Source organism: Sphaerodactylus townsendi, linkage group LG09, assembly GCF_021028975.2.
Source record: "Sphaerodactylus townsendi isolate TG3544 linkage group LG09, MPM_Stown_v2.3, whole genome shotgun sequence".
Taxonomy (NCBI): domain Eukaryota; kingdom Metazoa; phylum Chordata; class Lepidosauria; order Squamata; family Sphaerodactylidae; genus Sphaerodactylus; species Sphaerodactylus townsendi.
In genome coordinates this window covers 60,143,321-60,169,234 of record NC_059433.1, presented here as the reverse complement: position 1 = coordinate 60,169,234, position 25,914 = coordinate 60,143,321, and the positions used below count along the sequence as shown (strand labels likewise).

General features: G+C 42.1%; 1 protein-coding gene across 1 annotated transcript in view; it reads left to right on the top strand.

Moving 5' to 3' along the window:
* The first annotated feature begins 471 nt into the window (after window positions 1-471).
* Window positions 472-25,914, top strand: part of CPA6 (carboxypeptidase A6) — a 53,116-nt gene continuing 27,673 nt past the window's right edge. Inside the window, exons 1-5 of the mRNA XM_048507365.1 lie at window positions 472-653; window positions 18,609-18,684; window positions 21,152-21,276; window positions 25,158-25,272; window positions 25,542-25,643. Coding sequence (XP_048363322.1) covers window positions 559-653; window positions 18,609-18,684; window positions 21,152-21,276; window positions 25,158-25,272; window positions 25,542-25,643 — 513 coding nt within the window. The 5' untranslated portion in view covers window positions 472-558. The remainder of the gene's footprint in view (window positions 654-18,608; window positions 18,685-21,151; window positions 21,277-25,157; window positions 25,273-25,541; window positions 25,644-25,914) is intronic.

The following is a 25,914-nucleotide window of genomic DNA, read 5'->3' as shown; positions in this document are numbered from 1 at the left end:
TCCCTTCAAGATACTGCCCAGATTGATGTACGAAATGTTAGTCAACTGAAAGGATAGGATTAAAAAATGTAAAGCGAAAACAGCATTCAGAAAGCAGAAAATGTTCATTCCCCCAAATCTAAATACGCTTCCCTCTTGTGCTTCCCTGTCTTTCCCGCCGAATTCACCACTCTCGCTCCTGTGGAATTGCTTCAGTTTCAAACTCCAGTCCTCTTGCATTTAACTTTTTGTCACCGAATTTTTTCGGAAGCGGGATTGGACGCTGCTTTTGCAAAACTGAACACACGCAGCAAAACTGCGATTCCTTCTGCAAAAGCTCCTGCAACACTCGTTTCCCCTCAACTTAAAAAAAAAACTGACTTTTGTGCACGGTAGCTGAAAAGCAACGACCCCTCCTACTCGCCCCCCTTCCTCTCAAAGAAAAAAAATTAATTTCCTGCCTCTGCTCCTCCCTCCCAGTTCCAAATCGAGTTCCCCCCGGAGCGGCTCTTTTGTACACACAGAGCAGAGACGAGCAGAGGTGTAGCCTCCATCATCTCTCCCGAACCTCGTGCGGAGATGAGGAAAGTTCACAGGAAAGTAGTCTCTTTTCTCTCTCTCTGGTTGCTCTTCGAGCAGGCTCACAGCTACCTCTACGACAACCGCTACGCCGGGTAAGTCCGCCCGCTCTTTCTCGCTTCGCGCACTTTGCTGGTTTGCAACTCCCTCGTTTCGTATCTACCGGATTTTTGCTCTGGTACTTGTGGGAATGTACGGCCCAACTGATGGGATTTCATCCGTGTTTAGTATAGGTTCACGTGAATTCCCTTTGGCGTTGCAACTTGCAATGGACGCTAGCAAACGGGCTCTCACGTTGAAGACTTTGTGCCTGACGCTGGAGTTGTTTTCTATAAGGGGGGAAGTGAACTAGGAAAAGGTATCTTATTTCTGGAGTGTAATAACGAAGGAGAGATTGGGCATTGATTAAAATAAAACGAGCCGATGTGTGACAACGAAGAAGTTGTATTTAAAGGTGCGACACGTTGCATGACCCCATGATAAAGGCGTTTCCAGGACAAAATTATTATCTAAACTGGAATTATTGTTGTGGCAAGAGGAGAATGTACTGAAATTAGTTTCCATAATGAAGTAATAGAAAACCCAAGGAATGATCATAGTAGAATGGAGGGGTAATGGAACTTTATTGTGGACTTACAATCCATGATCATAGTAGAATGGAGGGATAATGGAACTTTATTTTGGACTTACAGTGACAGCTTGGAACTTTAGTGTGGACTTACAGTGACTTTATTGTGGACTTACAATGACAGAAAAATGACAGCAAATAGTGTTCACTTCAAGCCACTTTTCCCCGGGATATCCCCGGGATATTGTATTCATTCCTTGAAGCTAATGACATCTTCTGTGCCATTTTATTTGCTCACAGTTACTTAACATTTACCCCGACATGGGTAGCTGTGCACCCACCAGCACAGTAGCTTCAGATTCTAGGACGCTAAATAGGGTCGGTCTTAGTTAGTATTCAGATTGGAGACCACCAAGGAATTGTTGTGTAGAGGTACGCAATGCCAAACCACCTCTAAATGTCTCTTGCCCAGAAAACCCTACAGGGTTGCTATAAATCAGCTGCAACTTGATGGCTCTTTCCACCACCACTTAGCATTTAACTAGTTTTTTGTTTCAGTTTTATTCCACCCTGCTCCTTTTGTTTTGCCATTTTCATTTTGTTTTGCCAAGATAAGCAGATGGAAGCTTTTTTGGCATCATTGTGCAGTATAATCCTGGATGATTTTCGGAAGAGAGAGAGCATAAAGCATAAATAGCACCACCTCTAAAATAGGAAAGGGTATGGAGTCCATGTCCACTTGAGTTTACAATGTATCTTGCTGGAGTTGAACTGAGATTCATTCACCACAAGTCACCTTTGGATGTACATAAACTGGTTTAGTCTCGGTTTAAGCTATTTTGGTGAGCTATTGGCCTTTTAAAGACAAATATGCCTTCATCCGGTTCATGTTTCTGCGGTTGTTGTTTTATGGGGGTTACCTTGAGACTTGTTTTTAAAATGTACTGTTGTATTCAGTACATATACCAGACACTGACCTAGGGTTTGTTGGATACACAAGGGAGAAAACAACTATCTAGGGACAGGTAGGGTATAAGGAATTTGGCCTAAGTTAAGAATATAGTTGGGTTTCAGCAAAGAATTTGAAGCTGTGGTAGATGCTTCTTATTAAAGACTAGCGGGGCCCGGCCACGCGTTGCTGTGGCTTATTGTGGTGAAATGGGAAAGGAACAGTAGCAGCAAATCAATTTCAGAGGCCAGCAGTACGTGCTCATGCAAACACGCAGCCTGATACTGTGCGATGTCATTGATGTGTGTGCCCACATTCCTTGGGGGGGATGGAAAGGCACCCCTCCCACACATCTAGGCTGGCTGGTCATGATCCTTTACCTGGGAATAAGTTTGGTTGGTGGCAATGGGTGTCGCTTCTGAGGAAACCCTCTGGGAGCGCAACGCAGCCATTCAAAGTATGTCACGGTTCCTGTACCAAGCTTACGCCTGAGTAATGCGTGCCTGGTTTTCTTAACTGTAACCGCAGTATTCAGGGAATCTAGGGTGCCTGGCCCCTCCCTCCCATCCCTTTCATGTCGCCCCTCACTCTCTTCCCTCCCTCACTTCTCTTCCCTTGCATGCCACCCCTCCCCCTCCTTCCCTTCCCTTTTCCTCCGCTAGGGTGGGTGGGTCATATCAAGATGCTGGGCCCCCTGCCTCCCCTCCCTTGCATGCCACCCCTCACTGTCTCCCCTCTTCCCTTGCATGCCTCCCCCTCCATCCCTTTCCCTCCCTCTCTTCCCTTGCATGCCACCCCTCCCTCCTTCTCCCTCCCTTCCCTCTCCCTCATGTGTATGTGTGTGTATGTGTTTCACTTCCACTCGAATTACTGCCTATGTACTGTTTCCACTGCTCATATCTGGCCATCTGAGTGAACATTCTAAGCTGCACAAACATTCTAAGGGTGACAGTTACACATAGGCAGTTGCATGTCCTTCACCATGGAGCACCAGGAAAAAGGTGTTTTACCTGGGCCAGGTGTGAAATTTCAGGTATGTGAACATCTAAAAACACTCTCACCTGGCTGACTATAGTGGCTGGGAATATTCAGAGGAATTGGCCCAGCAGTTACTGAGTTATACTATCATCAACAAAAACACTGTTAGCTTTATATATATGTAGATGAGTGACCTTGAGTGGGGAGAATCCAGAAATTAATGTAGTGTGTATCATGATCAAACTAAAATTATTTGGGGGAATATGATATTAGAAATGGCTTGCCCTATGTCTGCAGAAAATAAAGTAGTCCATTTTACAGTAGATGTTTTATGTGCAAAATTAATTCAATGCTACATTTTATATTGTCCAAGATAAGCAGATGGAAGTATATTGCCCTCTTCTTTTTTATTTAAGCAGTAAGACCAGGCATGTGAATTCCACAGTGGAAACAAAACCATTCACTTAAGTTTAAAAACCAATCCATACCCTTCAGAAAAGGAAAGTACATTGAACTGGTAATATGATATAAAGCATTTCACCTCTAGGTCATCAGCAGTGACAGCACTTAACACATGACAGCTGCTCTATGGTCTGAGTCCAAAGGCTAGTTCACAGGTGTCCTCCCTGTTGAAAAATAAAATCCACAGTTTTGACCCTTCCTGGTGATGTGAGGAAAGGAAAAGAACACAATAAAAATTAAGAGAAGATTTCTTGGGTTTGTTACAGAGGTCAGCTTTGGAGACACTGGTCCTTCAAGTATGGATGGGTTTTTTCGTATTCAATTACAGATAACTGCGGAAAGCACTATTTACTACTACGTTGAAGATGGTACTCACAAGAGCGTGGAAAAACAAGAGCATCTAAGGCCCCACTAACAATGACAAAGACCAATGGCTCAGTGTGATATTGTAATAAGAGTGTCATAGTAGGATCTAAAATACTTGGGTTCAAATCCCCACACTCAGCTCAGCCTGCCTTACAAGATAAAATGGAGGAGAAAAGAACAATGTAGATGGCTTTGGATCGTCACTGGAGAGGCAGACTACAAATGAACTAAGTAAAAAAGAAAAGCTAATAAGAAAGAGTGCCAGACAAACTTTCTTCTGGAAGAAGTTCCATCATTGAAGTGCAATCTCAGAGAAGACCCGGGCCACAGTAAACCTTTTGAAACTGTATACGATCAGAGAAGTCTCAACTCAGGAACGCTTGGATGAGGGAATATAGATGTGCAGATACTTTGGGTCTCAGACTGTTTATGCATTTAAAGATAAACACCAGAACTTTGAACTGAAACAGACCTGAGCTCACTGAAGATTTTTGTGCATTGGCTCTATGCTAAATCTTTGTAGCATGGTTACTGTATTTATTAAGCGCCAACAAGAAAAGGGGACATTAACAAACTTAACCCAGAAAAAGAATTAAGTACCAAAAGGTCAAGAATAGATAAGGGTCAGTTAAATTAAGAACTTCTGCATAGCAAAAATACATATGCATTTATTCAAATACATATGCAAATAATATGCATGCAAATACATATGCATTTATTCAAATTAAAATCACCCCGTCATAGTAGATGGCCCATGATAACCTGTCCAATGTGTTTCAGCCTACTGGCCTTCAATGGTCAACAGTGATAATACAATGTGTATGCTGCCCGACTACAAGTAGAAATGTATCATTTAAATGACTGAGATAATAGTCTGCAAAAAAAGTTTGCCAATTACATATGACATTATCAAATCCTCAATACAGCTTCAAAATACAGATTTATTAGACAGTTGTATATCACTGGCACCCATGTCTTCAACATGAAGCCAGTGTCCACTCAAAAGGTATAATACAGTGTGTCTTGTCAATCACGCCGGTGATGCCATAGTCTTCAGGAAAAAAAGATAAAATGTACAGAAAAATTGTAGTTTAAAACTTAGTTGTGAATATATATTATTCCAACTTAAATTACATAAACGAAATACCTGTTACGACAGCATCCTTGAATACCTCAGTCAAAAAGGGTTTCTTCAAGTTAGGAGCAATAAGTTTAGGTGAAGTGCAAGGAGCTGTTTGCCTTATATACTTCCTAAATGGAAGAAGATGAGGGAGGGTTGCTAACTCAGACCACTGATGCAATTTGGCAAATATCCAGCTGTAAGGGAGGGGGGAAAGAACACCTGTATAGTCATGGCAAAAAACAAACGGTGGGGGAGGGAAAGTGGAGAATTCCAAAACAGAATAGGCGCCACAAGAAAATTATACAGCATGATATCAAGTGCATAACCAGTCTGTCTCTTCATTTAAGCCACAAGGGGCTAAGGTCCCAAGGGTGTGAATCCAAAACACCTCTCTTGTCTTCAGTCTTTGAAGCAGGTTTGCAGAGGTATCTGGAATCGTCTCAATAATCCGGAAAGGCAGATCTGTGTTCTTATGATTGAGGGCTGAGAAGTGGTTAGCGAATAGAGCTGTTTTTCTGCCCAGCCTAATACAACTTCTATGTTCACAAATCCTGCATTTTATGGCCCTGGTTGTGAAACCAATATATTAAAGACCACAGGGACACTGAATACCATATATTACACATTTAGAATTACAATTGACAAATTATCTTATATAATCACTCTTCTGTCCCTGTGTTACCTGGAAGTTGTCCATGTGAAGACAGAGAGGGCACACCGCACATCTGCTGCAAGAATAATTCCCAACAGGCCAACTATGACCATCGTTGCTCAAAGTGTCTTGCAGGGGATCTCAGCCTACCTCTAACTAACTCATCTCTAAGATTCCTGGATCTCTTTGGGGTGAACAATGCAATCACTTGGCACCTAGACAAAAGATGCCAATGATTCAATATACTGGTTTTGCTTTGTCATTAATGTCATTAGTTAAAAGGTGTCATTAGTTAAAGGGATCACTGTACTGCTATTATTGTTCCTTTTAACTTTGGGGACTAGTAGAGAAAATCTCTGTTTTTAGCTTTGAAATGAGCCTTTTTTATCACCCTAGATCAGTGGTGGCGAACCTTTGGCACTCCAGATGTAATGGACTACAATTCCCATCAGCCCCTGCCAGCATGGCCAATTGCCCATGCTGGCAGGGGCTGATGGGAATTGTAGTCCATAACATCTGGAGTGCCAAAGGTTCGCCACCACGGCCCTAGATGAATAGCCTCTGTCCAGAAACAGTCCTAGCATCATGTTGGCCTGATGTAGAAAATCTGTTTCCTGATTACAATTTCTATATATTCTCAGCATCTGGGAACATGGTAAATTATTTTTTAAATGTGGAGGATGGAAGCTGTCAGAGCTAAGGAGTTGACATGAACGCCATTTGCAAAGTGCAGCATTATTCATTACTTATTTTACTGTAGCCTGAGGTTGTTATATGTTTTTGAAATAATATAAGTAAAATTAATTATAACACAATGATTTATAAAATTGCTTTTTATTGTTTAATGGTTTAAAAATTGTTTTATTGTTTTATTGTTTAAAAATGCAGAAACCTAATTCATGACTAATCAGATTACAGTTATTTTGGAAGTTTCAGCATTCCAAAATATCCATAATTTTTTAATTAGGTAACTGTTCTAAATTATAAACAGTGGATGGAAAAATTATTCTTTCGTTTGAAAAAAGAAAGATTTCATTCAGTGTGCATGTATTATTTGTTCTATGTACTTCACTTTACCTTATATTCCTATTTTTGTAAAATAAATCCTCTCTTAAGGAAGTGCTCCCTTAGCAAGAGAGTTTATGTTTCTTTATCTTTTGACAGAGAAAACAAGTCTTATTGTTCTTCATTAGTTATGATCATTGCCCATGTTAAAGGTTGTCCTCTCTCTTTAAGGGATCCACACTATCTAAGAGTGTGCCAATTCCGCAGTGGGAGAGTTTTCAGCGGGATGAGACTTCTATGCTTATCTTGATTAATGGTTATTGGTTATGTACAAATAGCAAGACTCTGTGTCACTATGTCAAAATTTCTATAATCGCCTAAACTATCCTTTGAATCTTTGCAACTGCTGTAGATTCCTTTGGGGGTCAGGCACTTGACTGAACAATAGAAATAGTTTTTTTCTAAAATAAAGACTTTGAATCTATTGGTTATTAATTGGGTAGTGGAATTTACATTTCCCTGTTGCAGCCCAATTCAAAACCCAAAACCACACTAATTGAAGCCCCAATGGGATGCCTTCCACAGATTAGGAGAAGTAGTGCCAAGTCTAAAAGAATGCCTGCATGGCTAACAATGCAAGTCAAGGAAGCTATAAAAAGTTTTTAAAGGCTTCTTTTTTTTAAGTGGAAGGTCTGCCCTAATAAATTGAACAGAAGACGCTACAGGTCCTGGCAGAAGAAATGCATGTCAATAAGTAGGTATGCAAAAATAGAATTTGAGTAGTAGTATCTAAAAGCATCAAGACAACAAACATTTCATAAAGTATATCTGGAGCAGGAAATCATCCAGAGAAGCAATTGGATCTTTGAATGATTTAGGAATAAAAGGATTGCTAAAGGAAAATGGGGAGATGGCAGAAAAGCTCAATGGATTTTTTTTGCTTCTGTGATCACTGTGGAAATTGTGGGGCATGTATCCATGCCACAACCACAATTTTCAGGAAGGTTGTCTGAAGAACTGAGATGAAATTCTGAACCGATTGTGGAAATTAAAAACCAATAAGTCTCTAGGTCCTGATGGTGTGTGCTTGATTGTTCTTAGGGAACTCAGATGTTAGATAGTTGATGTACTAACCTATATATGAAACCTATCACTAAATTCAGCTGCTTTCCCAGAAGAAAAGTAGCAAATGTTGCACCAGTTTTGAAAAAAGGGTTCAGAGAAACCATGACATTACTGGCCAGGTAGCCAATTGGCTGTTCCAGGCGAATTAGTAGAAATTCTAATCAAAGACAAAATTATTAAACATATAGAGCAGGGGCCCCCAACATGGGGCCCACAAAACACATTTTCTGACTTCTCCTGAATGTTTTTATGAAATGGGTGGGTCCAAGAAGGGCTTTTGCTTAGCAAGGCTTCTAACTGACTATTGGAGATTCAGTTCAGTTAGTCGATTCAGAACAGACAAAAAGAAAATACTACTTTACTAATATATTATTAAAATGTGGAGTTCACAGTAATGGTCAAAGGCCTAGACAGCTTTAAAAGGGGATTAAATAGATGCATGGAGAGGAGGTCTATTAATGGCTACTAGCCATAGTGACTAAAGGAAGCTGCCACATTCAGGGGCAATCAACCCCTGAATCCCAGTGCTAGGAGGCAACATCAGGGGAGAGAACCAAGACCTCTGTGGCCAGTTGTTAGCCTGTCAAAGAAACTGGCTGGCCACTGTCCAGGATGCTGAACTGGATGGACCGTTTGCTTGATGCAGGAGGGCTCTTCTTATATTCTATTAAATTGAGGACCAGACTAGATTAGATGCTAACAGGTCTGTGAATGAGCCTTGTGAGCTGCTTTTTTGTTTAAATTAGTAGATAGTAGCTAGGGAAAGCATTTAAAGTGGGGATGTGGCCCAAGTTAAAAGGAGCTAACTCCCTCCCACACATTACTTTTTCACTCAGAATGTTCACAAGACACTATTTGCCCCTATTTGGGGCATCCTGTATGTTTCTCCCAAGAGGAAATGCAGCAGCTGTAAAAAATATTTGAAGTCAGGCTAATGGTATGGTAGGAAAAAAATTCTCCTCCTCCCGTGTTGTGGCCCCAGTCTGAGGGGGTTCCTGTAGTTGCTTTTTATCAGCAAAAATACTTAGCTGGTCCATTAATAGATTTGTGTCTCCTTTTGTTTGACCCTGAAATGTATAAATTAAATACAGTTTCCCAAATGAAGTCAGGAAATCACTTTAGTTCTTACAACTTTTTTAAATTTAAGCATAAGGCTGACAATACCTCTAACACAAGAAGTAACCAGTTTTAATTTAAATCATAGCTCCTGCGAAAGTGACTATTGAAATTAAATTTTATTCAATGAATGTATGTTTTCCTGCGACAGACACATGCTGCTTCCAGATATGAGTCCAAAATGGTGATCCCACAGTAGAAGTAACAACAATCGAGTAGGGATGATGTCTGAATGCCCTGACCCTGTAATATAGATCAGTGTAGTCCTGTGTGTTCTTGCAACGCAAAGTTCCCTAACTGGTGAGGTTGTAAGTCTGGCTCCTCATCTTCCCATCACAAAACTGATGTCACATGAATTCATGTCCTGGGGTATGCTGGCAGCTCCATGGGTCCCATATTGTTGCCTTGGAGTTAAAGGTGGATCCTGGATCAGGGAAGCCTGAAGACTACTGTTTTAGGCTACCAGTTAGTGGTAATGAACTTAATATTCGCTTTCACTAGAATGATACCATATAGACGATTAACATCACAGCAGAGCTGGTATTTCATGATTTTTTTTCAAGCATAGCATTTTAAAAGGAGCCTAGAGGAAAGTAATTTTTCATCCTACTAAAGGAAATTTTCTTTAAAAAGGGTGAGTTAAAATGTAGTAAAGTTCTGGAAAATGGTTTCAGATTAAAAATAAACCTAGAGGACTAGGGCATTTAAAATTAGTTACAGATTCACTCAATTTATTAAAAACCTGTTGGTGCCTACAGTGAACAAATAAGAAGCCATCATTCAGGAAAAAAGGCTCCTGAGGTAATTATTGGCATTTGTTGTACCACGATAATTTAGTTGCTGATATTGTGATATTTACCTCTGGTGACAGGAAAGTGAAGGCTGAAGCAAGAAAAATGGTGCCAATGAAAAAATGTGACTTTCCCATCTTTAGCGAAATACAAATATGCTCTGACTGCTTTTGTTAATTTTTGGTTTTATTTCTATTGAAAATGTACATTTCTGTACAGGCAGAACTATTCATTTGTCAACTCTTTTTAATAGAAGAACACTGGCTGATACCATTACTATATAATAGGAAATTTAACAGAGCAATCCGGGGATGTGGTATGGAATGGTCAGAGAACTAACTAGGTGTCAAACCGGTGAATCTCCAAGGTGTTGACATAAAGCACAGTTGTACCAGTGCAGCATCCTGTTGGTGCTATGCTGAACCAAACTGCCAGCAGGTCACCAGCATAAACCCTTGCACCAGCGTGGGATGAGGTAGATCAGGGACAGTGGCAGAAGTTAGCTTCCTAAGCTGCTCCAGGGCAGGAATACCCCTGTGTCCGGGCTCAAGCACCTGCGTGGTGCCCAGACTTGTGAAGCCGCAGGAGGACGTGGCAACGCCCGCTCTCTTGGAGGAGAAGGTGCTGCGCCGGCTGGCCGGCAGCCTCGACGATCCACCGCCACTCCTTTAGAGCGGGCCGCCGCCTCCCTGCCGCATCGATGCACCGACCCGGGAACCAAACTAGGGGCCAATCTCCTGACCCGTCAATCCTTTGATAGGTCAATCGACCGGCCCGCCGGCACAAACGCACCAGGATGAAGGAGTGAAGGGGCGGGGCTCTGAGCCTAGCCGGGCTCGCCTAGTCCCAGCTGAAGCTGATGAAGGGAATCTGAAGGGACGGCAGCTGGGACATGGCAGGGGAATTGGAGAGGAAAAGGGATATAAGGGGGTGGGAAAGGATGCTCAGGGGCGTTGGCTGAGGGAAGAGGGTAGAAGGGAGACCTGTGAGGAGGCAGGGAAAGTGATCTGTCTAGCCCAGAAGGGCAGGGAGATGAAGAGTCCTGTATCCCAGCGGTGCAGTAGAACAGGCTGGGAGACCAGAGCTGAGCCCCAACCCTGTGAGAGTACAACAGGGAGGGGGGAGTGGTGGGAAGCCTGGTAGGCAGACCAACCCTCGCTCCGTGAAGTAACAGAGCGAGGGGAGGAGTTCAGGAAGGGTGCAGGAAGGGTGCCAGGGCACGCCAGAAGCTGAGGCGCCCTGTGGGCGAGACTATTTAAAACATCGTCTGGGGAGGACAACCCCCAGGTAAAGGGAGGTGGGACGGCACACTCGCCCCAGGGGGACGAGCGGTCAGGGGAGGCGCCACACCCCTCCTTTGGGAACAATAGAAAATTATGTTGCCAAAAAATACAGTATTGTTCATAGGCAGCCATAGTCACTGCTGACAGCAGCTATCATTCCCCCACTGCCCAGAATCCCACAGAATGTGGACAAGTCCTTGGGTTTGATGGAGTTCCGATTCCAGTGATAAGCGTAAGCCTGTGTGCTTCTTAACTTCTCTGTGATTTTATTTCCTTTTTGAAAGTTGGACAAGTCCTTTGCCCAGTACTCATTGGGCTATGCTACAACATGCACTCCTTCTATGGCCAGTATAAACTTCAGGTCATGCAAGGAAAGACCAGATGCCAAGTCAAGTGGCACAGGGCTATGTTAGTGAGCCCCATAGCTGTGAGACTTAACATCTTGCACCACTGTGGTGGCTCAACCACACAACCCTTGGGCATGGAACACACCATTGGGAAGCATCACACACTGACAGAACAGGTAGGAGGAGTGACTGTGGAGCAGGACTCTGCAGGTGGCACTCTGTAACTACAAGGCCACCCTGTTACCTTCCACAGGCTGTTATCTGCCACACAAAGCTGCTGCAGTTGAGGCAGCAGTAGACTCGCCGGACTATTTACCCTGGGCAAACAGTCATGGCAAGGCCCCAAAGCGAGGAACAATATAGGTCTAACCACCCCACTCCCATAGGCATATGGGCAGCTTCAGTAGAGGGCTCTGGGACACATGGCGCCACCTATGGATCAATCACAGGATGACCAACACAAGGGGGACTTAAATTATTCCACACAGAACCCTACAAAATGACTGCAGCACTGCTTCCCCCTTGCTCACTACTCATGATTCACATGCTTATGCTCCCATTTGGAATCTCACTCTGTTGCCCCACCATATACCCAGGTGCCCGCTTTGATGCCAGTCACCCAGCACCCAAGAACCCTCCGTGACTATATCCCTATTACCCTGCCCATGTAGAAGATAGCCAGAGTGCAACCCAAGGCCTTCCACCTTGGCCCAATTCAGTGGTCATCCCAGGACAGCTTGCCCATGCCGGGCCTGGTGCATGATCTGTTTACTCCACAGGTTGCATGCCTTCGCCAATCCATAGACCAAGTGCCCCAGTCCTGGCTGTAAGAGCTGTCCAGAGAAGTGTGTGACAGCTTCCTCACTTCTGCAGTTCTCCTGGCCTCTGCTGATCTAACTCACCCATGCCGTGTGTGTGTGTGTGTGTGTGTGTGTGTGTGTGTGTGTGTGTGTGTGTGTGTGTGTGTGTGTGTGTGTGTGTGTGTGTATTAGCAGAGTAGAACAGAAGAGACAGATTCTCAGTTGCTTTTTATAAATGAGTTTACTAACTATAAGGGTGGGTTAACATGGAGATAAAATAAGAAATTTATTTCTTTCCTGTTACCCATCTACTTTACTGCATAGTTGGCTACATCTTGCTACCTATCTGCTGTCTCACATGATGTCATCTAGCTCGTGTCTCCTTTCTAGTATTGTGTCTGCTCAAGAAACAGAGCTAACTTTATAACTTCAGATGTACATGCTCACATGCAAGCAATGGCTAATCAACAGATCAGGTCATACAGGGACTTCAGCAACTTGTTTACATACAAACAGTTAACCCTTTTATGACTGAGTTGTGACAGACACTTGCAAAATCCCAACACATATTCCCCCTAGTGCCTCCAGGTAGGCAACAACAACTTTTACTTTCTGAACACCAAACAAAACCTCCTATAAAAATCCCACTAGTTGTATAATCTGTAAATCTACCCTGATAAATATTTTGGGTGACATCATCTTTCACTAAACTTGAAATCAGGCAAGGCACAGCTGGGGAAGCCATTTAAGTTAGGCCACATGAGATTCTAGCCTAAATGCTAAAGAGCTGAGTAAGATTTTGTAGGGATTCCACTTATAATTCCACATCTGTTGGTAAGTGTGTGTATTTTTATTGTGCAAAAGAAGGCACAAGTTGTAGAAGGTTCTCTGAAAAATATGGAGTTTTAGCCTTTGGATCTGTTCCATATGTGCACAGAATTCTGTGCCTTCATGATTCTGAAAGATTAATACAGTATGAACTAGAACTATTCTAAACAAATAAATAATAAAATGCAGTGGAAGATGATGTATATATCAGGATTTGTGTTAAGCTGTGCAAAAACTGTCATGTTCAGTTTTCTGTCTGGTTCAGAAGAATCATTCCAGTGCTTGTATATTAGAAATCCGCTATGAGGCAAGATGTATAGCCCAGATAAAGGCAAAACAAGATGTGTTCTCTGCTAGGACGGGACATATACATTTCAGCAGGGATGAGCTACATTGCAGCAGACAAGATGAAAGCTATATTTTGTCAGTGAAAGACTTAATATAATGTGGCAGTTTATTTCCCAAGATACATCTGCTGCACTTTAGTCTGTACCTCTATTTTAATAAAGGACTCCTGATCTGTGTAATCGTAAAGGAGAGAAAAACAAATTATCCCAAGTGTATCAATTAGGAGTCTGGAGGTAAGTTGGTTTATGCATATTCAATCACTTCATGACTGCAGCACCAAGTGGTGACTCATATGCTCAAAGCAGCCATCACAGTGCATCTAATTAAGAGAGTGAAATTCACCAAAAACAATAGTAATAGTAGTACGTGCTGATTACTTTTGCTAGACTTGCAGTGCTGCTTTGGCGCCAGGAATCCTAGATTTTGCTATTTCAGCTTGTCAGGGCTCTGAGGTAAACTTGTCTAGCAGTATGAGAGACACGTGACATTTAGTGAGTGGTTCTGAATGCACACTCTGAAAATGCCCCCAGAGTTCCCTGCCTTTTCATGAAGGATTCTGAATTTTTTCTTATACAATGTGGAGCTTGACCAGGTAGGAAGGGTCCCACATCAAGGAAAAAATCAAGATGGCAGCATTGGCCATTGGAAGGTAGGTAATTGCCTGATCTTGCTGACCATTAGTGCCAAATTTTGTATCAAACATGTGGTGAGAATGGAAAGTATTAATGGGGGACGGGACATTTTAGCCCAGTTTTTCTCCCAAGGACTCAAAGTTGATTACAACGTTCATTAAAAGCATAGGATAACAATATATGTGTGTAAAATGCCATCACATCACCACCAATTTATGACTACCACATTGGGGTTTCAAGGCAAGAGACTAATAGAGATTGTTTGGCATTGCCTTCCTCTTCGTAACCACCCTGGATTTTCTTGGTGGTCTCCTATCCAGTTACTAACCAGGGCTGACCTGCTTAGCCTTCTGAGCACTTACAAGATCGAGCTAGCCTGGCCATCCAGGTCAGGGCAGAACACCAGTATACATTGCAGTAAATAAAACTGTCAGTGAAATTAATCTTTTAAAGTGCCTGTACATTCATTTAAAAAGCCCATTAAACAATCTGCTCTTTCAGAGCTGTAACAGATGCATCCAGAATCCAACAAGCAGGCTGTATCTTATGTGCACAATATGTTTAAAGTTCATTTGCCATTAATAAGAATGAGAGCACACATAGACTTACACAAAGGAACCCTTGGTGGGCCCAGCTTTGATGAATATTACTGGACACTTCTCCTGAATTGTTTGGAAACAACCAATTCTTCAAGCACATGTTACTAAAAAAAAGTTAACATCGACACTCCATTCACGCAAGCTCTCACATGTATTATTTAATTTATCTGCCATCAATGGGAGCCTGGGAATCTAAAGCGAATGCATTCCCCAACAAGTGAAAAACCACCTTCCAAACAATATTTTTCTGCATTGATAACAAGGTGCACTGATGGTAAATTTAAAAAAAATCCATCTGCTCTCTTCAATCTCAACATATTATTTAAGACAAAATAACTATGAGATTGTTTCTGGCACTAAATTGTTTCCCTGAGGCTTCAAAGTTTGAAAAAAAATTCAAACCACAAATTCATATATTACCTTCCATAATTAGGTTATCTGTGGGTGGCTGAAATATCATAGGGATTGGGCCTAGAGCTATTTGCCTGGCTGATGTTAAATTAAGTAGATTACCACAAGACGCTGGAAGTCAGTTCCAGATGTTATCCTGGTGGAGCAAACAGTAAAGAAAGGCATTTTTCCAAACAAGACCAGTGCAATCCTAAACAGAGTTATATCTTTCTAGGTTCACTAAAGTCAGTGAGTTTAGAACAACTTATCTTTATTCAGAATTGCACTATAATTCTTTTTATCTCCTTGAATGACAGATGAACTCATAAATATTAACTTTGAATACACCTTCAGGAGATAAATAGCAAAGCTGCAAAGATTACATTGATGACCTTTTCTGCTGCTTTGACTTGGGATGTGCTTATGTATTTCAGCACGAAATAAAAAAAATCTCTCTTGTATTTAAAGATTAATTAGTTCTGCTGTTTACAATTTGTACCATATATACTCACGTATAAGCCGAATCTTTCAGCCTTTTTTTAGGCTGAAAAATGCCCCCCTCGGCTTATACACAGGTCACACACGCACGCGCGCGGAGCCACAGCGCTTACTCATGAGTCACGAAGCCTCGTCCCCCTTACTAACTCATGCTTTCTTTCTTGCAGGCTCTAAGTTTAAGGCGTGGTTTCAGGGAAGCTACCGGCTTTCTTTCTTGCAGGCTCTAAGTCTACAGGAAAGCTGCCGCTCAGGGCAGCCTGTTCTATGGTTTTCTTAAAAGGGCAATGCCTACAGAGGAAAAAAATCAATTAATGTATAATTATCTTCTTTGCGCACCCAGAGATCAAGGATGTTATATTTATTGAATTACTTTTAATGTTAATAACACCACAATACTGCAATGAGAAGTGAGTGGACTGAGTTAGCAAAGAGTAATGATATTTAGCGTTACAGAAATTCAGTCTAATTCTCAAGTGTCTTGCAAGCACACTGATGTCGACAGGTATCTGGTTGCTATTTGATCCACTACTTGTCCCCTTGACCTGTACCCATACCGGCTGGTGAAGGTCAGTGAGGAAGTGCTACAGGACCCTGCTGAAAATTATCAACTTCTTCCTTGGGCAAGGAGTATTTCCAGGGGGAAGAGATAAAAGAGGCAGTAGTCCATACACTCTTAAAAAGACCATCTTTAGATCCTTTGGATCTGACCAATTACTGCCCAGTTTCAAATGTATCATTCCTGGGTAAGGTAATTGAGAGAACAGTTGAGGAACAGCGACAGGTTTTCCTGGATGATGCAAAGGTGTTGGAACCCTACCAGTCTGGGTTCCATACAGGTCATGGGACAGAAATGGTGATACTCACCATTGTGGATGAGGTTCAGCTCCAATTGAATTGAGGTGGGACTGCTCTGCAGGTATTATTACTCTGCTGGTATTATTAGATCTTACTGCAGCATTTGATGTAGTAGATCATGAACTTTTGGTCCACCGACTCGCCGACACCAGAGTTAGAGTGACAGCCCAGACCTGGATGACCTCTTTCCTCCAGGGCAGGGACTGCAGGTAATATACAGGGGGAGGATGTATCCAAGCAACACCCAACCCAGGTGTGGGGTGCTGCAGGAAGCCAACCTATTGTTACCTCAGAAGTGCAACGGAAGGCTGGCAACACTATCCCCGATTGAACATCTTCAAGCAAGTCCTGGCTCAGTTGGTACGGAGCAACAGTTTACAGTGCCATCAGTACACTGATGACACCCAACTCATCCTTACAATCGAGGGTCAGCTGGACTCTGCCCCTGAAGCTCTCCAGCATTACCCCACATTGGTCCTACCCCCCTGCACTGTCATGTTCCCTGATGATGGAAGACCAACTGAAGCTTACTTCTGGCTGTATCAGAAGCTTGCTACCCACACAGCCTGGCCTGGCTCCGCTGCAGCAGCCAAAACACAATTGAATGGTGGCCACCATACAACTGGGCCCACTTATCACACAACCCAGCCAAGCACCAATTGCCACAGCCCAGCCAGACTCCTAGGAAATGGCTGTTGGAGGCAGAGGCAAAGACTTGGACAGGGCTGGTGAGAGCCACATGGGCCTCTAGACAAAAATTCCATCTGCCTACCCATATGATCCTTATTCAAACCAAACATCATAACAAAACAGGTCACTTGGCTGACTGTTTATAATGCATCTGTAATAATGAAGGGATCTTTATGTCCATCTGTCTTGCCACCAACTTCAAGATGATAATGGGAGTTTCAGGACTGGGTGCTGTTTGTAATAGAAGCTAAGCTTGTGTAGTGGTTGAAATGTCAGATTAGGATCTGGGAAACCTAGGCCCTTTCCACACCGCAACGGTGCGGGGGTGCGTCAGCATAAACAATGCCGATGCACCCCCCTGGGACCGTTCGCATGGACAGTCCCAGGAGGGCGGCAAGTGGTGGCACAGCCTTCGCACAGGCTGTGCCATCGCCGAACGCCTACCTTGTCTCCTGGCTTCCAGCTCATCGCAGAAGCCAGGGGACATGCCCCCGCAGCCTGGAGTGACGGCTCTGGAGTCGCAGGCTGTGGGGGGGCGTGTCCTCTGGCCTCTGCGACAAGCCGGAAGCCAGGAGACAAGGTAGGCATTCAGGAAGGGGGGGGGGAATGGCGCCTTCCAGCTTCTGTTTCCGAAATACCTTGCTCAGGGAGTGAGATTCGGAAACAGCGGCATCGCACCGCTGCGGGGTTGCGAGGCCGCCGCTGCTGAGATGCGGCGGTGGCCGTGTGAACCCCTCCCCAGGGACGCTGTTTTTAGCGTCCCTGGGTTGCTGTATTCCGCCCATGCGGGAACAGCCCTAGTTTGGAATCTCCATTCTGCCATGGAAGCTCACTCTGTACCATGGGCCAGTCACATACTCTCAGCCCAATCTAGCTCACAGGTTTGTTGCTCACATAAAATGGAGGAGATGAGAATGATGTAAACCAATTTAGGTCCCACTTGAGGAAAAAGGAGGGTTCCTCATTTGTTGCTACTGAGAGGGATTAATGTTTATTATCATACATTTAAAGGATGGGGTGTCGGGGGGGAAGCATCATTTTACTACTTTTAGAGGTTATGGGGAAATATTAACTCCCCCCTTCTCTTCATAATATTAGCAAAGTTATATTACTATTAAATACATTCTAGTTTCCAATCAGGATGGATGAGGAGTTGAGCCTCAGCAAAAAGTGATACAGAGCACATCTCACTGATACAAGGGTCTCCTCTGCCGGTCGTATGCACCTTAAGACAAAATAATGCACCAAATTGAGACAGATTGGTAGGATATACCCCACTGTATTTTGTCTCCTTTGAGGATGTCCACAGCATCATTTGCACTCAGAAGAAAGAGGTTGCAAAGGATGATAATGTGGTAAAGAGAGTGATGTGGAAGCAGACTGTAGTTCATCCACTTTTTAGACAGCATGCTAGCAAGGAAACAAAGACAGTTTTGTTTTGCCTGATTCTTCACTGTGCAAAATTAATCCATATTCAATTTAAACATTTCTTTCTGGCCTCATTATTACAAAGCACATATACAAATCTGTGATATATCAGCTACAGATTTTTATTCCCATCTGAAGGATATGCATGTTTATTATCCAATGTTTTTCCCTGGTTGAAAAGAAATCCTTATAGTTTATTTTCAATGTCCTTTCATAGGGATAAGGTGGTACGAATTGTTCCAGAAAATGAAGAAGCAGTAAAGACTTTGAAGGCCCTTTCTGAGCAATTTAAGGTGAGACTGTCTTTTGTAGCATTTGGAAGAAAATAGCATTGCTGATAGACTATGGGCGTTTCCCCACTTACTCATAGCCCCCTAGGCCACGTGCTACTCTCAGCGCGCGTCATTTCTGGCACGCGCCTGGGCTTCCCCACGACCCCACGCTCTGCGCTCTGCGCAGGGTCATCAAAAGGCGCCGTTTTGAAGAGCACCAGGAATGACACCCGCTGAGGGGGCGCGACAGCAGCAGCGTTGTTGCCGCCCCTGTAGTGGGGAGTGCTGGGGGACCCCGCACTACTTGGCTACAGTAGCGCGGGGCAGAAGGTAAGTAGGAAAACGCTCTATAGTTTGGTATCATATGGAGGAAGGGCCTTTGTGCCCTTTCATGAGGTTGCAAAAGCTGAAGATTTTTGTTCTGGCAGGACTTCTGACCAAAGGGTCGTTATAGTGTTATGAAAACAAGGAAGGTTGATGGATGTGAGATCAGCACTTGCCAACAGAGCAAGGAATCAAGAAAAACTAAACAATGAAGAATGTTAGGAACTATTCTTAAAGTGGGTGGCAAGACTGTCACTGGAAAAATCAATAATGCTAGAAAAAATTGAAGGCAGCAGGAAAAGAGGAAGACCCAACATGAGATGAATTGACTCTATAAAGGAAGGCCGCAGCCTTCAGTCTGCAAGACCTGCGCAAGGCTATTAACGATAGGACGTTTTGGAGGACATTGATTCATAGGGTTGCTAAGACTCGGAACTTATGATGGCCCTTTAATTACAACACCTAATTCTGATGAGAAGAGGGACCCTGCTTTGCATACAGAAGGGTCCAGTTTAGTCCTTCACTTCTCCAGTTAAATAGGTAGCAAGGCTGGTGGGAAAGGCCTTTCTATGCCAGAAACCTTGGAGACTTACTGGCCTAGAGGGATCAGTAATTTAAGATAGTATTCAACTGCTTCATAAATACATGGAAACAGGCACTGTTCAATGACAAAACAATGCAACAGCTCTCCCAGCACCTCTAAATACCATACAAAACCGCCACTCATTTCTGCCTTTTTAAATCTATAAGCATTGGAAAAAACAGACCACTAAAGAGCTGAAGGAAAGCAATAAAATACAAATTACTTTAATTATAAGCGCCTTCAAGGTATATTTTAGACAGAAGAATGCAGACGTGTTTCCAGAAGCACTTTCTCGGCACTTGTGGCTTATATCGTAAATATAAATCACCTATCGTATAACTAATACTCACTTTTTCTCAGATGAAAAAGGCAAAGAAATTTCGCCTCATGTAATAAAATTTGAGACTCTTTTCAAGAGTGAACTTGTTGATGTTTAAACCCGGTGGAGCTGTGAAAATTTGAGGAAAGGTGTATTATAATCAGTTGGTTGCAAATTTATACTATATCGTACCTGATACTTGCAGCTTCTTTTCCCCTTGGCAACTTGCAAGATTATGCTTTTTCAGCAAATCTGCGCAGCTCATCATTCTTTGCTCTACACCTGGATAAAGTAACCCAAAAAGGTATCTGTGCTGAGAAGGGGTGCAATGGGGCTGTGTATGAGCGAAGAGGTGTTTTCTACTACAGCAGTTTTGCCAATGAAAACCTGTTGTCTGCTTTAGAAAAAAAAAGATGTGCACCTGTTTTTTTTCTTTGCAAGACTAAAAACAGCAAGGGAGGTGTCAGTGGAAACCATGTGAGGTGAAAGAATTAAACAGAGCCTGCTGTTCACAAAAACCTGATCTGAAGTGGGACTCTACGCAGCTGCTATTTCTATAGTTAAAGTAGCAGGAAAATCTGTTCACAGATCTTCCAGTGCCTTTGTCTAGTTTGGCCCTCATTTCATTATATAAATTTCAGCTTTTATACCTCAGATTTCACATCTTCAGTATCTAACTGGAGAAAAAGTCCCCACTGACCACCAAAAACACTATACTGTGGTTCACATGTGAGCAAAGAAGAGAATTAGCTGAGATACAGTGAAAAAGCTGACTGGATACAACCATCACATTTTTCATCTTCGTTTCCAATGTGCTTTGACATTCCTCTACTACTTTCCGGATCCTTTGCTTACCCGTTTTCCAAGGGATGCCATTTTGCAAGGGATGTAGCAATTTATCCTAAAGGTTCAGTATCCTATCCCTCTGTTTTTCTTGATTAGAAATAAAAAGCAACAAGCAACTGATTTCACATGATATCATTTTCAGTGAACGTACGGTGCTTTGATGAACCAACAGGAAATTGATTATATACAGGAAATTAAAATGCTGAAAATATATTTAATCACTGTTTGAATTATGGTAGCCACATAAATCATATGTAAAGTAGTAATAAGGTTTTGGGGGGGCTTTTATTTTGAGGCTTTTGTTATATATGCTGCTCATGCATAAAATACAGGATGACCTTTAAAATATTAATTTCATGGATGTTCCCAATCTAGACTGAATAAATATGAATTACAGGTTGGTTCCTGCACTACAGGTGGATCTGTGGCAACCAGGCAGTATTTCCTACATCTCCAAGGGTGCATTTGTTGATGTACGTGTATCAAGGAGTACCTCAAAAATTCTTCTGCCTTACCTACAGCAAGCAAACATTCAATATACGTAAGCATTGTTTTTAATTTCTGAAAGTCCAGCTGGTGGATTTGTACCATGAGTTTATAACAATTTAAAAATTATATACATATACCTATAAATTATATACATATATTATTTCTGCCCCTTTTTAATTAAAATAGCTTGAGAGCACCTAGACTTTGCCCAAAATTGTTATTTCAGTGGAAGAACCGAAGAGCTTTTACAGGCAGACAGTTTAATTAGATAGTCTCCTTTAGAATGGAGAATCATGTCTCTTCAATGAATGCATACCTATTTCATTTGTTGGATAAATGATAATTATTGCCACTAGTTCTACTGTCTGCTTAATTTTTACTTGTTCTGCACATTCAAGTATACTTTAGAGGCAAGCACCCACATGCTTTTAAATTATATACTGGAATGCACTAATCAGGTTCCTGTCACCAAGAAGGAACACATTTCCATTATTATTCTTAATTCCTCTGCCTCATTCTTTACTCAATAGGAATTGCACCTTGTCATTTTACATAACAATGTTTTTAAACAATATAGGAAATCTTAAGTTGCATTAGTTGTGTTTCTCTTATGGGAGGCAAAAAATAACTTGTATGTCCAGTGACTTGTCACATAGGCCATTTATACACTTGTTCTCTGCCCCACAGTGAGCATACATTGGGTCAAGTTCTTGATTGTGCACACATTTCCCCCCCCTCTCCTGAACTCACTGCACCGCAGATCAGAGAAGCCCTGCACCTTCCAAAACCTCTTTCCTTTTCTTCACTTTTCTATTTTCCATCCATTTTCATATCCAGTCATTTCATTTTTGGGGCAGCCACCCTGTTCTGTCTCCCCGCCTCTGCTTTTCTGAGAATAGAAAGCAAAGTGTTTTGCTTGACAGTAGCATTGGTAGAAGTGGTGACTTGGGCTTTCTGATAGCTGGATCAACTGGGGATTTTGCAGCCAGAGAATCCCCAGTTCGAACTGAAAACTTCAGGAAAACTTCAGGAAAAACTCACTTCGAAGAACAGAGCCATAGGGCAAGCCCTGCATGCGTAATAGGCCATAAATAAACTTACCTTGCTCAGGACTTTGATGCTGGAGATGAACTCAAGCAGATATGTCTTTCATGTGTCTCCTGTTACTCTTCTAAAATATGGCCGATAGTTTTATGTAGATCAAATAATGCAGCATTCTATGCTGCTTATTTTTTTAACATGAACCCTGCCATGAAGACATGTTAATGCCATGAAGACATTCATAACTCCAATGGAAACAGTCTGTGCAAAGTCTTCTCGAAGAGAAGATTGCTGAGGTTTTGACCTCAGACTCCTAGAAGGCATCAACTTGCTGTTTGGCTGGTGAGCTGGTAGCAAATGTTGCTGTTACTTCCTTTCCTCTTTAATTCTGATGGTTACAGAAAAGAGTCATTTGTAAATGTAAAATGACATTTGTAAAATTATAATTTGTGGGATTTAATCAAGACTTCCTCATATTTATTTTGGGCTATTAATTTGCTTCAAGCATGATCTTGATTTTAAGTAAAATATTCATTTATGCACAAAACACAAAAATATTGTATATTATTAAAACATAAATATTCATTAAAGACCTACTAATACATGCAAATCCAAAATGCCTAGGAAAATAAACTTTTAAGAACCAAAAGTTTAACTCGGTCAGCACCACTTGAAAAGATGAAAGACATTCTGTAACGGGCTGCCGCAATTGAGAGCCACACCCTTTTATTACTTGTTGAGATGACATCATCCATGGATTATATCCTAGCTGAAAAATGAAAACACTACAGTAGTGAATGTAGACAAGGGGAGGATTAATAGGGAAATTAGGGAAGTCTGGAAACTGGAAATGTAAGCAAGTCTTGGAGCTGCAGAAAATGAAAATCCCTGTACCTTCTTTACAGCCTTCCAAGACTCCGTGTGGTCTCAGCACAGACTCTGTTGATGCAATTTTTAAACATCTTAGCACAAACATAATGTTGGATCCTACAACCTCTTTCCACTAAGCTATGATTCCTTTTCATTTTTTCTGATGATGACAGCTTTTGTCGAATTGAAATTATAGGCAGCTGTGTTGGTCCAAAGGAAAATCCAAAAATAAAAGACCACAAAAGACCACAAAATATTACAAAACAGTAGTTAAGCCTTTGAGTTCTACTGAACTCTGGAAGTAAACATGCAGAAGGAACAAGGAAGATAATTCAGGCCCTGACCTGAGGTGCTAGGGGGTGTTGACTTGCATCCCTGCCCTTGAAGGAAGAAGGGTAGAGTTGGTATCACACACTCTTGTGTCATTTCAGTTTGTATTGCAGGTATTTTTTTCTGGTGGAGGAAAACTTGATAGAAGGGGGTCATATGATCGAACCCTTCATTTAAAAATAAGATCTGAAATATTAGCAGATTGGTTCAGTACTGGGCTGGACAATAAATTATGTTTTGTCGAAGGCTTTCATGGCTGGATTCAACTGGTTCTGGTGGGTTTTCTGGGCTGTGTGGCCGTGGTCTGGTGGATCTTGTTCCTAACATTTCGCCTGCATCTGTGGCTGGCATCTTCAGAGGTATATCACAGAGGGAAGTCTGATACCCACTGTGTCCAGAGAGAAGGGAATGTTTGGGGTATATATTGTCCATATCCCAGGGTGGGGAACCAATCAGTAAGTGTTTGGGATGAACTTGTTATGCAAAGATGTGGTTGATAGTAGTGTATTGCGGGTGGGGCTTATCAGTCCAGGGAATGATTCACATTTTCATGCCCTGCAGCAGCAGTATTGGTGAATGCAAATCCTGTGTTTGGGTGGACTCCTTGTACCATTTTGGTCTCATTCCTCTGGAAGTGTTCTAGCTTGTCAGTATCCTTCTTAAATTGTGAGGCCCAAAACTGGACACAGTATTCCAGGTGAGGTCTGAACCAATGCTGAACAGAATGGTACTATTACTTCCCTTGATCTAGACATAAGAACATAAGAACTAGCCTGCTGGATCAGACCAGAGTCCATCTAGTCCAGCACTCTGCTACTCGCAGTGGCCTACCAGGTGCCTTTGGGAACTCACATGCGGGATGTGAAAGCAATGGCCTTCTGCTGCTGCTGCTCCTGAGCACCTGGTCTACTAAGGCATTTGCAGTCTGAGATCAAGGAGGATCAAGATTGGTAGCCATAGATCGACTTCTCCTCCATAAATCTGTCCAAGCCCTTTTTAAAGCTATCCAGGTTAGTGGCCATCACCACCTCCTGTGGCAGCATATTCCAAACACCAATCACACGTTGCGTGAAGAAGTGTTTCCTTTTATTAGTCCTAATTCTTCCCCCCAGCATTTTCAATGAATGCCCCCTGGTTCTAGTATTGTGAGAAAGAGAGAAAAATTTCTCTGTGTCAACATTTTCTACCCCATGCATAACTTTATAGACTTCAATCATATCCCCCTCAGACGTCTCCTCTCCAAACTAAAGAGTCCCAAATGCTGCAGCCTCTCCTCATAAGGAAGGTGCTCCAATCCTTCAATCATCCTTGTTGCCCTTCTCTGCACTTTTTCTATCTCTTCGATATCCTTTTTGAGATGCGGCGACCAGAACTGAACACAGTACTCCAAGTGCGGTCGCACCACGGCTTTATATAAGGGCATGACAATCCTTGCAGTTTTATTATCAACTTTCCTAATGATCCCCAGCATAGCGTTTGCCTTTTTCACAGCTACCATGCATTGAGTTGACATTCCCATAGAACTATCCTACTCCTGTTGGTGCTACAAAATCAATATTATCAAATCAATGTTACCTAAGCTGTAAATAGGGATACTGCATTAAAACAAGGTGACAGAATAATATTTTCCTATGTTTGTTTATATTTTTACCATGCACTGTATCTACTCAAGTTGCTTTCTTTTGAATGTAGATTCCTCATATCTGATCTACAGAAAGCAGTTGAAAAGCAAAGTGGTTGGAGACTATCCAGGAATCGTAGATCATTATCAGAATACAGCTATGAAATATATCATTCACTGGAAGAAGTATGTACCACTAAAATGCTTTCTTGTGTATTTGCTAGTTTTATTTTGTACATAAGAATGTAAAGATCCCAGCAAAAAAACTAATTTATATTGCACTTCTGATGAGAAACTTTGAAATAATTCTTTCAATAAAATAGGAAACAAAGGGGGTTTTCTACTTCTGACTTTAGTGTGTTAGTATTTTAATATTTATTAATATTTTTACTTTATTTCATATTTTAGTTCATCAATATTTCTGCTAAAAGAAAATGATTAAAATTCCCTTTCAGATTCAGAGATGGATGCATCATTTGAATAAATCTCATTCAGATCTTGTTCACATGTTTTCTGTTGGGAAGTCATATGAAGGAAGACCACTTTTTGTGCTAAAGGTAAAGTTAACAGGTCAACAGGCAATACGAAGGGTCAGGGGAATACCTGCATAGAAACAAGATCAAAAATGCATATTGTTACAGCTTGCCGGGCCTCTGGCCAATACTCTCTCCCCAGGTGCTCTCGGGTCCTGAACTTCAGCCCCACAGTGGAGAAGGTTCTGAACTACTTGCATCTTCTTCCTCTCTATTTTGCTCTCTCAAAGCACTCCAAGAATCAGCCATGGAATTTATTTTGATTTTCTCCTGGCTGGATTTAAATAGCCCTGGG